Source organism: Danio aesculapii, chromosome 3, assembly GCF_903798145.1.
Source record: "Danio aesculapii chromosome 3, fDanAes4.1, whole genome shotgun sequence".
Classification (NCBI taxonomy): Eukaryota; Metazoa; Chordata; class Actinopteri; order Cypriniformes; family Danionidae; genus Danio; species Danio aesculapii.
Window position 1 is genome coordinate 7,908,063 of NC_079437.1, and position 15,537 is coordinate 7,923,599.

General features: G+C 44.2%; 1 protein-coding gene across 1 annotated transcript; it reads left to right on the plus strand.

Moving 5' to 3' along the window:
• The first annotated feature begins 870 nt into the window (after positions 1–870).
• LOC130220806 (uncharacterized) lies at positions 871–8,828 on the plus strand. The gene is made up of 7 exons (XM_056453050.1): positions 871–925; positions 2,320–2,664; positions 3,178–3,288; positions 3,533–3,619; positions 3,939–3,967; positions 4,363–4,421; positions 8,503–8,828. Exons 1-7 carry the CDS (start codon positions 871–873, stop codon positions 8,513–8,515), a joined length of 699 nt encoding a protein of 232 aa, XP_056309025.1. The 3' UTR covers positions 8,516–8,828.
• Positions 8,829–15,537: the final 6,709 nt, after the last annotated feature.

Below are 15,537 nucleotides of genomic sequence, written 5' to 3' on the forward strand. Positions count from 1 at the left end.
ATTGCTGGATCAATAGAGGAGACATCAGCTTTATCTGGAGTCTGCTTTCTGCTCTCAAACTCCATTATTGATGCCATTTTCATTTCTTATCAGCTGATTCTCCACCATTATTTCCTTTATAAATCAGAAATCTCTCCCGTTTAGTGCTTATGAACAGCCATATCCATTCAGCTTGATCAGATATACCTTATTGCTCATGTCTAAAGGGGAAAAACTACTTTGCTGCTGTTTTTCTCGATGCTTAATAACACTTTTGTTCCTTTAGGTGTGTTTTGAGCTTCTCAGCAACAGAAACAGCATCACATTATTGAATGTAACTCAACACTAATATAATCATCTGCATGTGCCTGACCAAGAGAAGATGACAGAAAGCTCATCTTATATCTGCCTCAAAGCTTATGCAGATTCTCCAGTTTTCATTGGGCCATTTTCAGCCAAACTCAGAGTGATTGGTCTCCTGAGCAGAATCAGCAATATCTGATCAACATCAGTGATGAAGTGACCGACTGAAGGAAACACAAGCAGATTAGTTTATTTCAGCAAACAATGCTGACTATTGGAGAGCGCCAAAACAAACAAGACCACGCCCCCTTTGATACGCTAGAGTCACTAGACACGCCCCTCTCTGCTGATTGGCTGAAGTGTGTTTTGGGACACTGTGGTCAAAAGTGTTTGGTGAAACTCGCTCAGAGCATCTTTAATGATCAACAGAAACACACAGTTGTCCACTATAAACTGGTGTAGTGTCAGGAAGTCAAAGAGTGAGGCTGATCTGAGAGGAAGCTGCAGAAACACAGGAGGAGCTGCTGCTGTTTAAAGAAGAGCTGAACATATATATATAAAGCTGAAGACGAGTGTCAGAAACACAGAATGGCTGATAGGAGTCCTCTGTTTCTGCTGCTCATCTTCTGGACACTCAGCACAGGTAAACACTGCTGCATTTACTCTGATGGACATTTACATTCACTCTTAGTCTGGACACTGCACACTGCCTTTCTTTAGTACATACTTTAATCTGCTTTATTGATTAAGAGCAAGTGTTTGATCTGTATTGATCAAGTCCTTTATTATTGATGGTGTACAGCACATCCTTTATTATTCCTGAGTGCACTAAAACTAAACAGTGTGGCTCAATATAATGCAGAACAGGTTTAATGTCAAGAGTGTGTGTGTGTGTGTGTGTGTGTGTGTGTGTGTGTGTGTGTGTGTGTGTGTATGTGTGTGTGCATGCATGTGTGTGTGATGTGAACAGCTCTCTGATGCAGGAGAAGCTTTATTCTGCTGCTGCTGCATTAGGAGAGGAGATTGCTTGATGATTTCAGTCATTACAGGGTTCAGATGTGCTGGAAATGAGTGAAAATGCTGGAATTCTGGTGAAAAGTGCTCACATTTATTCAGATTAAGTGCTTGAAAACTGAGTTGATTTGCTTTCATAATATTGTTTTCTTACTAAATAGTTAATAATTAACTTTAAATAAACTCTGGAGTCTACATGTGTCTGTAGTGTGGTCTGTCGGTCTGGTTGTGTCTGTCGGTCTGGGGGGGGGGGGGGTTGCTTGGCATTGGATAGCGGATGGCGGAGGGGTGTCACAGACAAAAGTGAAGTTAACAGTGGACTGGAGAGGAGGGTGGTTGAGGAGGGGGATCGGTAAAATGAGGTGCCAGATCAGATTTCAGAGATGCCGGATCCGGCGTGTTCCGGCACAAATTAAGCCCTGGAAACACCCATACATATTCACACACACACACACACACACACACACACACACACAAACATTTAGCTTGCCCAATTCCCCTATAGCACATGTGTTTGGACTGGGGGAAACTGGAGCACCCAGAGGAATCCCACGCCAACACGGGGAGAACATGCAAACTCCACACACAAACACCAACTGACCCAGCCGGGACTCGAACCAGCAACCTTCTTGCTGTAAAGTGACAGTGCCAACAGGGAAACCAGCAGCAGTCAGTAATGCATGATTATCTGCTGTCATGGCTTTACTATCAATACATGTGATCATAACGGAAGTCAATGAGGCAGAAACATCACCAAAGGGGAATCAATCTGAACAGCACACGAGGGTTTAAGACACATTTAAGGTTTGAACTAAAATTAGGCAAATAACAGTAAATCATGTTGAGCTCGGGGCAAACACGACATTACAATGTTTACTCTGAATACTATAAATAATATAATAAACCATGTAAATATGTCATTTGAAAATGCACCTGAAATGTGCTTAAAACTGCTTATATTTGACATTGTAAAGGTGTAAGACTCCTGTTGATATTCATTTATGGCTAAATGTTGTGTTTCAGGTGTGTTTGGAGCAGGAGAGACTGATGTGTTCAGCAGATCTGGAGAAACTGTTCATCTGCTCTGTAGAAATACTGTTCAGTACTGCAGACCATCAGAAACTGTATGGCTCTACAGCAGTTACAGACAGAGAGAAACACTGACACCGACTGTTGAACTGATTACTTTAGGGGTAACGAAGAAAGACACAGGGAAACATGAGAGACTGAATCTGGGCTCTGACTGCTCTCTGATCATCAGTAGAGTCACAACAGAAGATGCTGGACGTTACATCTGCCAACAGTGGACAGGAGACAAGAAAGATAGACTTTATGCACAGGTTTCCATGTATCTGGATGTTGTTGCTGGTAATTTCCTCCTCATGTGTTCAGTTTAATCAGGGCTGAATTCTGTGTTTCAGCTCATGATTAGTGATTTGTGTCTTCTGTTCAGTTTCAGTCTCTCCATCATCATCATCATCTTCATCTTCAGATATTTATTTTGGTTGCTCTTTTTGAAACATGAATATAATTTATCGTCAGCTCTATTTAAAACAATCAGTAAAGCAGCCCAAAAAGGGCTTTAGCAAAATATGAAAGCAGTCAAATTTGCCAGAGAAAGTTGATGAGAACTGGTGAAAGATGATTGTGATTTAGTGTAGTGTGATTGAGCTGAATGAACATCTTCATCATCTCTTACAGCTCCAGATCTCACAACTAAAGCAGAGCAGAAACCACACACAGAAACAGCAGCAGAAACAACTAAAGGTGGAGCAGTGTTTATCTCACATCACTGCACAATACTAGAGTTATAGTGTGTGTTGAGTTATTAAACTGATGTTCTGCTACAGTATGATTCATATTCACCTTCATCTTTTACAGCTAAAACTCAAACAACAACAACAACAACAACAACAACAACAACAGCAGCAGCAGCAGCAGCAGCAGTGACTCCAGACCACAACACAAACACTTCAGTATCTTCTTCAGCAGGTTCATCTTCAGTGATTTTCCATCAGTGTTTTCTGTGTCTCTCTAATTCAGCTTTCTTTAATAATGACACAGCAGAGCTGATGATGATACTAAGAGGAAGATTAGTGAATGTAAATCCTCAGAGCTCTGCTCATGTGTGTCAGTAATTGTGTTGATGTTGCTCTGGGAATATGAACTCATCTGTGTGTGCTGAAATGTCAGTAACAGTATAAATGTGTGTGTTTTTAACTCCTCTTTCTCTCAGCAGTGAGTGTGATTGTTGCTGTCGTCGCTGTGTTTGCTCTTCTGTTTTCTGCTCTTATTGTCTGGCTGATTCACAACAGATTAGCAGGTGAGTTTCAGCATTATTAACATTATAGAACACAAACTCACCTTATAGCAGAGAAATGAGACGTCAACAAAGACCTTAAAGATAAGACTAAAGTTTGAGATGATCCTCATATTCAGCAGAAATGCTCTCAAGACATTTGACTTATTTCTGAGAGTTTAAAATCCCTGTTCTAGAGCTGTATACTACATTATTTAGTATAGTTTAATCTGCATTTCTATTGCTATAATGATCTTGAACCGTGCTGTAGTGAAGTGTGTTGTGCTTTATGTCAGTGTGTGTTAAATGTTTCCTCATAAATGTCTGTACATCTGTGTTTCAGATACAGAAGAAGAGGACTGTGACTCTTCTGTGAGTATGATCATATCAGATTGAGGATTATTAAATAGTCTTCAATACACTCTATGATGGACAGAGAGAGATATTGTAAGCACATTGCTAGCATGATTAATATTGTTAGCATGATTGATGTTGGTATTGTGTTTCTTCTGTGTTTTAGGTCATATTTTAGCTTATTGTCAACAGTTTAACATGTTTCCAGTGTGTTTCAGCATGTGGTCGACATGTGTTTGGAAGTTGCTTACATTGTGTTGTTAGCCTATTGCTAGAATGTTTCTGTTTTAGTAAGTTGCTAATATGTTTTAGCACATTATTATAACATGTTTGTGCATGTTTGAACATATTAGCATGTTTCTAGTTGTTGATCACGTCTCATATCGTGTCTCATGTGTTGTTCTTCTGTTTAGCTGCTGACGTCTGTGGTGTTTTCAGAGACTCCAGCAGAAAACATGTGGAAGAGAATGAAGTGAGTAGATCTGATCACCTTCACTGTCTGTTCATCAGCGTCCACCGACTGAAGGAGATCTAGACATCTTTACCCTCAAATCACACACTTCACCAACACTGCGTCCAAAATCACACACTTCTGTACTATATAGTGTGCCTATGCTGAAACAGTCTGTGAGCGAGTAGTGTGTCTGAATTCACAGTGTTGTACAAACAGTATGAGAGTTCCCAGATGATCTACTATTTACTACTAAATTCTGAAGTGTGCATCTGATGGACACTCCGATATCCCATAATGCAAGAGAATACCAGTGAATTCATGAATGTGAGTGAAGTGATGCAACTGATGCGGTCAGGTCATGTGATCATGACTAATGGCGGATACAGAACATCTGAATTACACTCATTCACACTATATAGAGCGCACTTTTCCAGTAGGAGGCGATTTCAGACGCAGCTCAAGAGTGTGAATAAAGCTCATTTTCACATCCACTGATAAATATTAGGGGTATAACGGTACACTGGAGTCACAGTTCAGTTTGTACTTCAGTTTTGGGCTCATGATTCAGTACCAAGTGTGCCTTACTCCTGCTTTTGGCTGCCGGCTGTTAGATCGCCCCCTGGAGGCTGGCTGCAGTACATGTCATAAACCCCGCCTCTTCCATGATAACGAAGGAGACTTGAGCCCAAATAAATAAATAAAAATCACACTTGCAATAAAATGTCCCGAATGATGGTTCTGGTCAGTTAAGGCTCTGGTTATCAGCTGATCTAGGTTCAGATCTTCATTTCTGTAACAGTGTGTTTTAGCAGTAGTTTAATGCTATAAAAACAGGGCGTGTCATCATGATTGACAGTTGTGATTGACAGCTTCTCTAAATGGACTGTCGGAGCATCAGGAGCAGACTGAAGTGTCAGTGTTTGACTTCTGGGTTATTTTACCATGATGAAATGAGTTGTTCAGCAGTAAACTATACTGTTTAACCTACAGGATCTGATGTATCACTGTTTATTCAGTAATGTGTGAGCTTTATCTGGTTTATCTTAGTTGTTTGCTGATACACGCCTAGCCATGACAGGGAAAATCCAGGTGATCTAGCAGTAATTATTTTTATGGGTCTGAAATAATAATTAAGAAGACAAAACTAATGTCCAGATCGATCTGCTGTGAGGTTATTTGAACTTAATTTAAGGGACATTTCTGCCATTTTGAGTTTCAGCATGTTATTGAGTTAGGGCCAATCCCAATTCTGTTTTTGCACCCCAACCTCTTCCCCTTGGCCATTACAACCAAGGGTGAAGGGGAAGGGCTTCAAAATTTACCCCCAAGCAATGGGACAGCACTACAGCACCAGCACACGTCGTCATATGTCATCTCCATCTCTTGCTTCATATGAGATCAGACGATGGCGACTGCTGTAGTGGAACTGCTGTACAGGAGTTATGATTATGGATTATAGATCACCAAATTTAGCGTAGAACATGAACGTGGTTATGAATATATTATAACATGTGCTTGTTTGTTGTAAAAATTCATAATAATGACAAAAAATACTCATTTGTGGATCTCCTGACTTCCGGGTGCAGCAATGCTGCTGTTGTGGCTGGTGTATTCTGGGAAATATTCATACCCCTTGGTTTTGAGTGTGGACCTGAAAAATCTTCATTCGAAAGGGGTATTTACTCCTTCCCCTTAGCCCCCCTAAGCTAAAGAATATTGGGACACCCCACTCCTTGGCGTGATCATGCAAAACGAGGGGTAGGGCTAAGGGGCAGAATAGGGATTGGGACTTAGTCTACTGAATTAGCTGTTATAACATATGAATGTTCTACAAACTGAATTTTATATAATAAATAGAGCTGCAGATGTTATATATTATTTATATACACCATTTGAAGTTTGGGGGTGTGGTTGATTTGACGTACCAGCATTTGGTTGGATGATTGATGCCGTGGCTCCGCCTCCGGCTCCATCAGGCAGTCCTTCTGCACATGCAGGTCTTTTTTCAGCAGTTTTCTGCAATACTTTGTGCCTGTCTTGAGGCATTTTGCATTCAGTGGAAAAAGGCGCTGTCACGTCGTCTCTATTTTCTACAGTCTATGTTTGGTAGGGGTATACAGTCCAACAATCATCTCCAGTGCTTGCTTTATTTCTGTGTGTTCTGAACAGGCAGAAGTGCTTCATCACAATCAGCTGCAGAACTGAAGAGCTTCTCATGATGCAAACGCACAAAATAAACACAATAATGAAAGATAAACTTCATAATTAGGAAACGGAGAATTAAACTTTCAAAGATGAAGCTCAGCGCTGTCCTCAAACAACAGAACAACAATAATTCTGTATTATATTAAAATAAGAATAAGATTTAATGAAAGCAACGTTTCCATCTAATGAGTCAAAAATCCACAAACGACAATGCTGAGACACAATGAACGCGTACTGGTGTATGAACACGTAAGACATGGAACGCAGATGCTCAGGATTATATTATACTGAATAATAATAATAATAATACCATCACACAGTTTTTACATGCGCATACTGGATTTTATTCAGTAATAGTGTTTCCCTTGTAGTTTATGCACACTTTTACTCCTCAAATAAAACATTTCTCCTACTCAGTTATGCACATACGGTTATATGGACATTTTCTAAATCTCGGTAAGCTAAGCGCTCCTGTTGAACAGCACAAGCGAACGCCTTTTATACGTGGTGGACCAGCTCCTGATTGGTGCATCATAATGGTGATTGACAGCCTTCTCGACCAATAGTTGCACACCTAGAACAGGACAGAAAACACAACAGAAGCGGAAGAGAACGCAAAACTGAAAACAAACACAAAACATAGGTGAAACGTAACGGAGAATTCAAAAAGAGTCAATTCTGGGAGAGGGAAAATGTACAGCGAGCTGACAGGGAAGATGACAGGTCACTCGCTACATTAAAACCGCTGTCATGGGAAATGAAATGGATGTTCTTGGCTGGTGGAAGATGAACAAACAATCCTACCCAAAACATGCTAAATTAGCCAGATCAGTACTCTGCATCCCGGTCAGCAGCAGAGAAAGGGTGTTCAGTACTGCCTGACTGTGAAGAGAAGTGGTGAAACACATCCAGCAGAGCCTTTATCTTAATTTCATTATTGCCAAATACCCTTAATTTAACTTAAAGACTTATTTTTATTGGTGTGTTGGCCAATTTAAAGGCTAAGTGTATGTACCCAGGCCTATTTAGAGTGCTGAGATGTTACGATGAGTTAATAAATGATGTTAAAACACGTATAAACGACTCATTCATGAAATAAAGGTAAAGGAGCTGCGTGCACATTTGAATAATGTCGGGCTGTAAACGGGTTCTGGCTTTTAAAAAGCTCTCAATCAAAATGTACTGTCGGGCTCGGGCCGAATTCTGTCAGGCTCTGGGCCTTTCAGGCCTAACTTATAAGGCCCGATTACAGCTCTAGTCCTGAGTGCTGCTGTGTTGTCTCTGTCTAACTGTCTCTGCACATCTGGACTGACTGTATTCATCATGAGAGAGCGTGAATCAAACCGTGAGCCTCATACTGTGATGGTTTAGGATGAAGACATGTACCGTTACATCCCTGATAGTTTTAATAACTCATCTCCTATAACTGATGTCTTTTCTCTTTGTCATGATGACAGCACATAATATTAGACTAGATATTCTTCAAGACACTAGTATTCAGCTTAAAGTGACAAGTAAAGGCTTCACTAGGGTAATTAGGGTAAAGTTAGGGTAATTAGGCAAGTCATTGTATAACAGTGGTTTATTCTGGAGACAATCCAAAATTAATATCTTAAATACCTTAAAATCTCAATATATTTTACAGTTTTATTATTAAAAAATACTTTTATTTTAGCCAAATAAAACAAATAAGACTGAAGAAAAAATATTAGAGGAAATACTGTGAAAAAATCCTGAATCTGTTCAACATCATTTAGGAAATAATTGAAAATGAAAAAGTGACTGGAGGGTGAATAATTCTGACTTCAGCTGCATGTGTATATCCTGTATATATGAGTGTCATCACAGCAGCACAGTAATACATTACAGTAACTCTTCACATCTTCATTTACAGATATTCAGTCTAGAGTTCAGAGCTGATGGAAATAAACTCAGCAGCTGAAGTGGAGATGTTTGCAGCTTTCAGAGGTTTTATTCATGTTTTATTGAGTTGTTTAGCTTTGTTCACTGTTCTTTATATCATTGATAATCTCATCGTGTGATCAGAGAATTGGCTGATTTAGTTTGATGTCAACATTAATAGTTTGGCAGAATCTCAGTGTCTGCTGTGCTGATTGTGTTTCTTTTGTTTGATCATTTTACTTTAATATGTGTGTATTGCGGGCGTCATGGTGGGTAGAACGATCGCCTCACAGCAAGAAGGTCGCTGGTTCGAGCCTCGGCTGGTTCAGTTAGTGTTTCCGTGTGGAGTTTGCATGTTCTCCCCGTGTTGGCGGGGGATTCCTCAGTGTGCTCTGGTTTCCCCCACAGTCCAAACACATGCGCTAGGTGAATTAGGTAGGCTAAATTGTCCCTAGTGTATGTGTGTGTGCATGGGAGTGTGTATGAGTGTTTCCCAGTACTGGGTTGCAGCTAAAAGAGCATCCACTGCGTAAAACATATGCTGGATATGTTTTCAATTCATTCCGCTGTGGTGACCCCAGATTAATAAAGGGACTAAGGTGAAAATGAATGTGTGTATTGCCTCTTGTTGTTGAATCTCTGAATGCCTCCTCAATTGTGAGTGTGGACAGAAGCCTCAATGTAAATGTAATCTCAACTGAATTGACTGTTGAATAAATAATATTAATATTAACTTGTTGATTTGCTCCTCATTTGATGATGTCATGCATGCAGAGACGCTGATGGTTAATCTGCTGAATCACAGCACAGAGTATATAACAGTCAGTATGGATCTATATGCAAAGAATGACTTAAACCATCATTGTATGAGTGTGAGGGGAAACTGACCCTCTGTCAGCTGAGTTATTCACAGTTCTACTGGCAGACAAATATAGACGCTGATTCTGGTCAGAGAATCAGGCAAAGAAGAAGTAATCTTCCTCAAACCTCTTTAATAACATTTGTTAAGCAGTCAGTGCCATCAAACGCTCCTTCAATTATATTATGGTCTGTAGAACAGATCAGGAATACAGTATAAATATAAGATATCTTTCCACATTCACTTCAATGAGAATCACACCATATAAACAATGATTGAGCAGTGATTACAAAGGAACCAATATAATACATTAAACATTATAATAATCAAACTAATGAGTTAAACTGCCAGTAAATGGTAATAGGCAGAATAATGCTGTCAGGACACTGGCTTGATCTTTCTCCTTTTTCTCTCTCTCCCTGCTTTTCATTCTTGCAGTGTGCACTCAGCTGATCATTATTACTGATCAGTGCGCACACAGCTTGCTGCACCTGTCACTGGTCTCCTCTGATTTCCTTGACTATTTAAGCTCCCCCTTTTCCACTTTCTAGTCGCTAGTGTGTCCTGTCATGATTCAGGCTATCTCGCTGCTATCTTGTCTTGATTCCTGTCGTTATCAGTCATTACTTTATGTCCTGATTCTGTTTTTCTCTTCTGCCCAGTTTTTGCTCGGTTGCCTGTGTTTTTTCTGTTTATTTTTGGATTCGCCCCGACCAGCCACCTACCTTCGACTTCGCCTGCCTGACGCCGAGTTTGACTGTCCTCCGTTGTTCCTCCTGCCTCCCGATCGATGCCCGCCTGCCTGACCTCTCTCATGCCCACCGATTTGGACACTGGTTGCCTACTTCCCAATCGCCCTCGCTGAGCAATCTCTTCACCTTTCATTTCAGTTGAGTCACGAGCTTTGGCTCGTCATTGTTTTGAACAATAAATAAATAAATCCTTGTGTTAACCGCATTTGCGTTTGGATCCTTCTCTCGGGGTGTGACATTACACACTAGCCATTATGGATCCAGCAGATGTCACGATGCGCTCTGCAATGGAGCTTCAAGGAGCCATGTTGGGTCGCCATGAGGAGGAGTTATTCAACACCCGACAGTCAGTGGAGAATTTAAATGCTCAGGTAGCAGAGCTTACGGAGCGACTTCACCATCTCAGTCATGCGGCTCTTGAAGCTGACCGACCCGCGTCCGCAATGGCCCCGCCCACTGCGGAGCCGCGAATCAATAATCCGCCCATCTATGCTGGTGAGTCCACCCAGTGTCGTTCTTTCCTTATCCAGTGTGAGGTGGTGTTTTCACTTCAGCCCAGGACGTACTCCTCTGACAGTGCAAAGGTGGCATTTGTCATCTCCCTTCTGACTGGTCGGGCACGTGACTGGGGTGTGGCAGTATGGGAATCCCAAACCTGGGGCTGTTCTGATTTCTCTGCATTTAAGGAAGAGATGATTAAGGTTTTTGATCAATCTGTTTTTGGTAAGGAGGCTTCTCGGCTGCTGGCATCCCTCAAACAAGGAAAGCGTTCTGTGGCAGATTACGCTGTTGAATTCAGGACCCTGGCTGCCACATGTAACTGGAATAATGAGGCCCTTACTGCTCGTTTTCTGGAGGGTCTCATGGAGGAGGTGAAGGATGAGATTTATGCTCGTGAGCCACCGGAGTGCTTGGATGAACTTATCAGCTTGGCCATTCGACTGGACGCCAGGATGGAGTTACGGCGCCGTGCGCGGGGCCTGTCAGTCCCGCCTAGGTTTGAAAACCCGGTTCCCATTTCTCTTCCTGGGGCCATGGAGACGGTAGATGACGCTGAGCCCATGGTCTTGGGTCGCTACCGCCTGACCGCCAAGGAGAGACAGCGACGCCTGGGGGCAGGTCTCTGCCTTTACTGTGGTGGGCAAGGCCATCAAGCAGCTTCCTGTCCGTTAAAAGCCAGCGCTCGTCGGTAGCCGGGGGAGTCCTGGCGAGCGGTACCTCCACCTCCCCAGCTCAGGGTTCACGTACTCAATTGACTGTGTCTGTCTTTGTTAACAATGTTTCTTTTAAAGGTGCGGCCTTGATAGATTCTGGGGCAGAGGGGAACTTTATTGATGAGAACTGGGCTCGCTCCAGAGGAATCAACATCTTAGCCCTCAAATCCCCTATTACTGCCCTCGCTCTTGATGGCCGACCCATCGCCACCATCACCTCCGTTACCAACTGGGTGAGTGTGGTCACTTCTGGCAACCACAGAGAGGAGCTTAGTTTTTTAGTCTATAAATCACCCACCACTCCCATAGTTTTCGGTCATCCCTGGTTATCCCGTCATGGTCCCTGCATTAACTGGGCAGATAATTCTGTGTCATCATGGAGCCTGTATTGCCATGCACATTGTCTGTTGTCTGCTCCTTCTCCTGTTTCTCTTTGTCTGTCTTTACAGGAAGAGGAGACTGATTTATCCTGTGTTCCGGACACTTACCATGATCTGCGGGTGGTTTTCAGTAGGTCCCGTGCTGTATCTCTTCCTCCTCATAGACCATACGATTGTGCCATTGACCTCCTCCCAGGCACTTCCCCGCCTCGGGGTCGTCTTTTCTCCTTGTCTGCTCCGGAACGAGCAGCCATGGATAAATATTTAACGGAGTCCCTGGCAGCTGGTATCATTCGTCGCTCCTCCTCCCCGGCGGGAGCGGGGTTCTTCTTTGTGAAGAAAAAGGATGGCTCTCTGCGCCCCTGCATAGACTATCGAGGTTTGAATGACATAACCATTAAAAACCGGTACCCCCTACCGCTTATGTTTTCGGCCTTCGATCTCTTGCAGGGGGCAAGATTCTTCACAAAGTTGGACCTTCGCAATGCATACCATCTCGTCCGTATGAGGGAGGGCCACGAATGGAAGACGGCATTCAACACGCCCACTGGGCATTTCGAATATCTTGTTCTGCCATTTGGACTCACCAACGCTCCAGCAGTCTTTCAGGCACTCGTCAACGATGTACTCCGAGACATGATTAATCAATTCGTTTTTGTTTATTTGGATGATATTCTTATTTTTTCTTCCACCATGCAGGAACATGTCCAACACGTCCGGCGAGTGCTACAACGGCTGCTGGAGAATCAGTTGTATGTAAAGGCGGAGAAGTGCAAATTTCATGTCCAGTCAGTTTCCTTCTTGGGACACATAATTTCAGTTGAGGGACTTCGCATGGACCCTGCGAAGGTTAGGGCTGTCTCTGACTGGCCGGCACCTGACTCCCGTAAGGCGTTACAGCGGTTCCTGGGCTTCGCCAATTTTTACCGGCGATTTATCAGGAATTTTGGGCGGGTGGCGGCTCCCCTGACTGCACTAACCTCCACCAGGGTCAGGTTTGGTTGGTCGAAGGCTGCTCAAATGGCTTTTGATCATTTAAAATCTCTGTTCACCTCTGCACCGATCCTTATTACCCCTGACCCTGCCCGACAATTTGTTGTGGAGGTCGATGCCTCAGCGGTAGGTGTCGGAGCAGTCCTCTCTCAAACCTCTTTTCAGGACAACAAATTACATCCTTGTGCATATTTTTCACACTGTTTGTCTCCCACAGAACGAAACTATGATGTCGGCAATCGGGAGCTGTTGGCGGTCCGGTTGGCTTTGGGGGAGTGGCGCCACTGGTTGGAGGGGGCGGCAGTACCCTTTATTGTGTGGACTGATCACAGGAACCTGGAGTACATACAGGCGGCCAAACGTCTGAATGCCAGGCAGGCCCGCTGGGCTCTTTATTTTGGGCGCTTCAACTTCACCTTGTCGTATAGACCGGGCTCCAAAAACACCAAACCTGATGCCTTGTCTCGCTGTTTTGGTTGTCCGGCAGATCCTTCCCCTCCCGATACCATCATACCTTCCAGATGTGTGGTGGGGGCGATCTCCTGGGGAATTGAGGAGCGTGTCAAACGAGCCCAGGCGGGGGTTGAGGTGTCCGGTGGGTGCCCGGCAGGTCTGCTCTTTGTTCCTGAAGCTGTTCGCACTGCCGTTCTCCGGTGGGGCCACTGTTCTAAAATCTCCTGCCACCCAGGGGTGAGGAGGTCGCTGGCTGCCATCCGCCAGCGGTTTTGGTGGCCCGCCATGACTGAGGATATTCGTCGGTTCGTAGGGGCATGCTCGGTCTGTGCTCAAAACAAGTCCTCCAATTCTCCACCCATTGGTCTGTTACAACTCCTCCCTATTCCGTCCCGCCCCTGGTCACATATTGCCATGGATTTTGTGGTAGGCCTCCCTCCATCTAATGGCAATACAGTGGTTCTCACTGTGGTGGATCGCTTTTCCAAGGCGGTCCACTTCATTCCCCTTCCTAAACTTCCTTCTGCCAGAGAGACTGCCCGGGAGGTCGTGGACCACGTCTTTCGGATTCATGGTCTTCCGGAGGATGTGGTCTCTGACAGGGGTCCCCAGTTTGTTTCTCATTTTTGGAGGGAGTTCTGTCGGCAGATTGGATCCTCCACCAGTCTGTCATCAGGCTTCCATCCACAGACCAATGGCCAGACCGAGCGTGCCAATCAGGATCTCGGCCGAATGCTCCGCTGTCTGGCATCCCACAACCCCTCATCCTGGAGTCAACAGCTCACATGGGCAGAATATGCCCATAACTCATTGCCGGTTTCCTCGACTGGTCTTTCCCCGTTCATGTGTTGTCTGGGATATCAACCCCCATTGTTTCCTTCCCAGGGTTCCGAAGCAGCTGTCCCCTCGGTCCAAGCATACATTGACCGTTGCCGACGCACCTGGGCTAGGGCCAGGGAAGCATTGCTTCGGGCCAGGGGACGTACTAAGGCTGCAGCGGACCGTCACCGTAGGCATTCTCCCAGGTATGTCTGTGGGCAACGGGTGTGGTTATCCACTAAAGATTTACCTCTTAAGGTTTCGGCAGGGAAATTGGCACCTAAATTTATTGGGCCTTACTCCATTATTAAGATCATGAGCCCGGTGACTGTCCGTCTTCGGCTCCCCTTACACCTCTGTCGTGTACACCCTGTCTTCCATGTTTCCAAAATCAAACCTGTTTTATGTTCCCCCCATTCCCCTCATGTGTCTGCCCCTCCCCCTCCTCTTGTTATTGACAATATCCCTGCCTTCAGGGTTAAAAGGATCCTTCAGGCCAGACGCCGTGGACGGGGATTTCAGTATTTAGTTGATTGGGAGGGGTATGGTCCTGAGGAGAGGAGTTGGGTCCCGGCCCGGGACATCCTGGACCCCTTGCTGATTGAGGAGTTCCATCATCGCCAGTCTCTCTCTACCTCGGGCACGCCAAGTGGCGTGCCTGGGGAGAGGGGTACTGTCAGGACACTGGCTTGATCTTTCTCCTTTTTCTCTCTCTCCCTGCTTTTCATTCTTGCAGTGTGCACTCAGCTGATCATTATTACTGATCAGTGCGCACACAGCTTGCTGCACCTGTCACTGGTCTCCTCTGATTTCCTTGACTATTTAAGCTCCCCCTTTTCCACTTTCTAGTCGCTAGTGTGTCCTGTCATGATTCAGGCTATCTCGCTGCTATCTTGTCTTGATTCCTGTCGTTATCAGTCATTACTTTATGTCCTGATTCTGTTTTTCTCTTCTGCCCAGTTTTTGCTCGGTTGCCTGTGTTTTTTCTGTTTATTTTTGGATTCGCCCCGACCAGCCACCTACCTTCGACTTCGCCTGCCTGACGCCGAGTTTGACTGTCCTCCGTTGTTCCTCCTGCCTCCCGATCGATGCCCGCCTGCCTGACCTCTCTCATGCCCGCCGATTTGGACACTGGTTGCCTACTTCCCAATCGCCCTCGCTGAGCAATCTCTTCACCTTTCATTTCAGTTGAGTCACGAGCTTTGGCTCGTCATTGTTTTGAACAATAAATAAATAAATCCTTGTGTTAACCGCATTTGCGTTTGGATCCTTCTCTCGGGGTGTGACAAATGCAGCATATATTGCACACTGTATTCTCTCGCAGCTAGCACGATCAATATTTCTCCGTGATCGTCATCATATATAACCGTCTCTTATATGAAAGGTGTAAATGTTCACTCAGTGATATCACATTGTTACTCACATTTGGTGTATGAACACACAACATGTAGCAAGAAAGAAAGCACATTGTGATCTGACACCTGCATCCGTATAGGAGAAGCTGCACCGCTAATAACAGTGTGAAACCAGGTCAAACTCACTAATTATTTACAGTTT

Bases quoted from the DNA above. Each gene is read 5' to 3' on its own strand.
- LOC130220806 (XM_056453050.1), top strand. From the start codon at position 871: ATGGCTGATAGGAGTCCTCTGTTTCTGCTGCTCATCTTCTGGACACTC. The intron at 3,289-3,532 runs GTTCATCTTCAG...TCTTTCTCTCAG, and splicing joins TTCAGTATCTTCTTCAGCAG to CAGTGAGTGTGATTGTTGCT. The intron at 3,968-4,362 runs GTGAGTATGATC...TCTTCTGTTTAG, and splicing joins AAGAGGACTGTGACTCTTCT to CTGCTGACGTCTGTGGTGTT.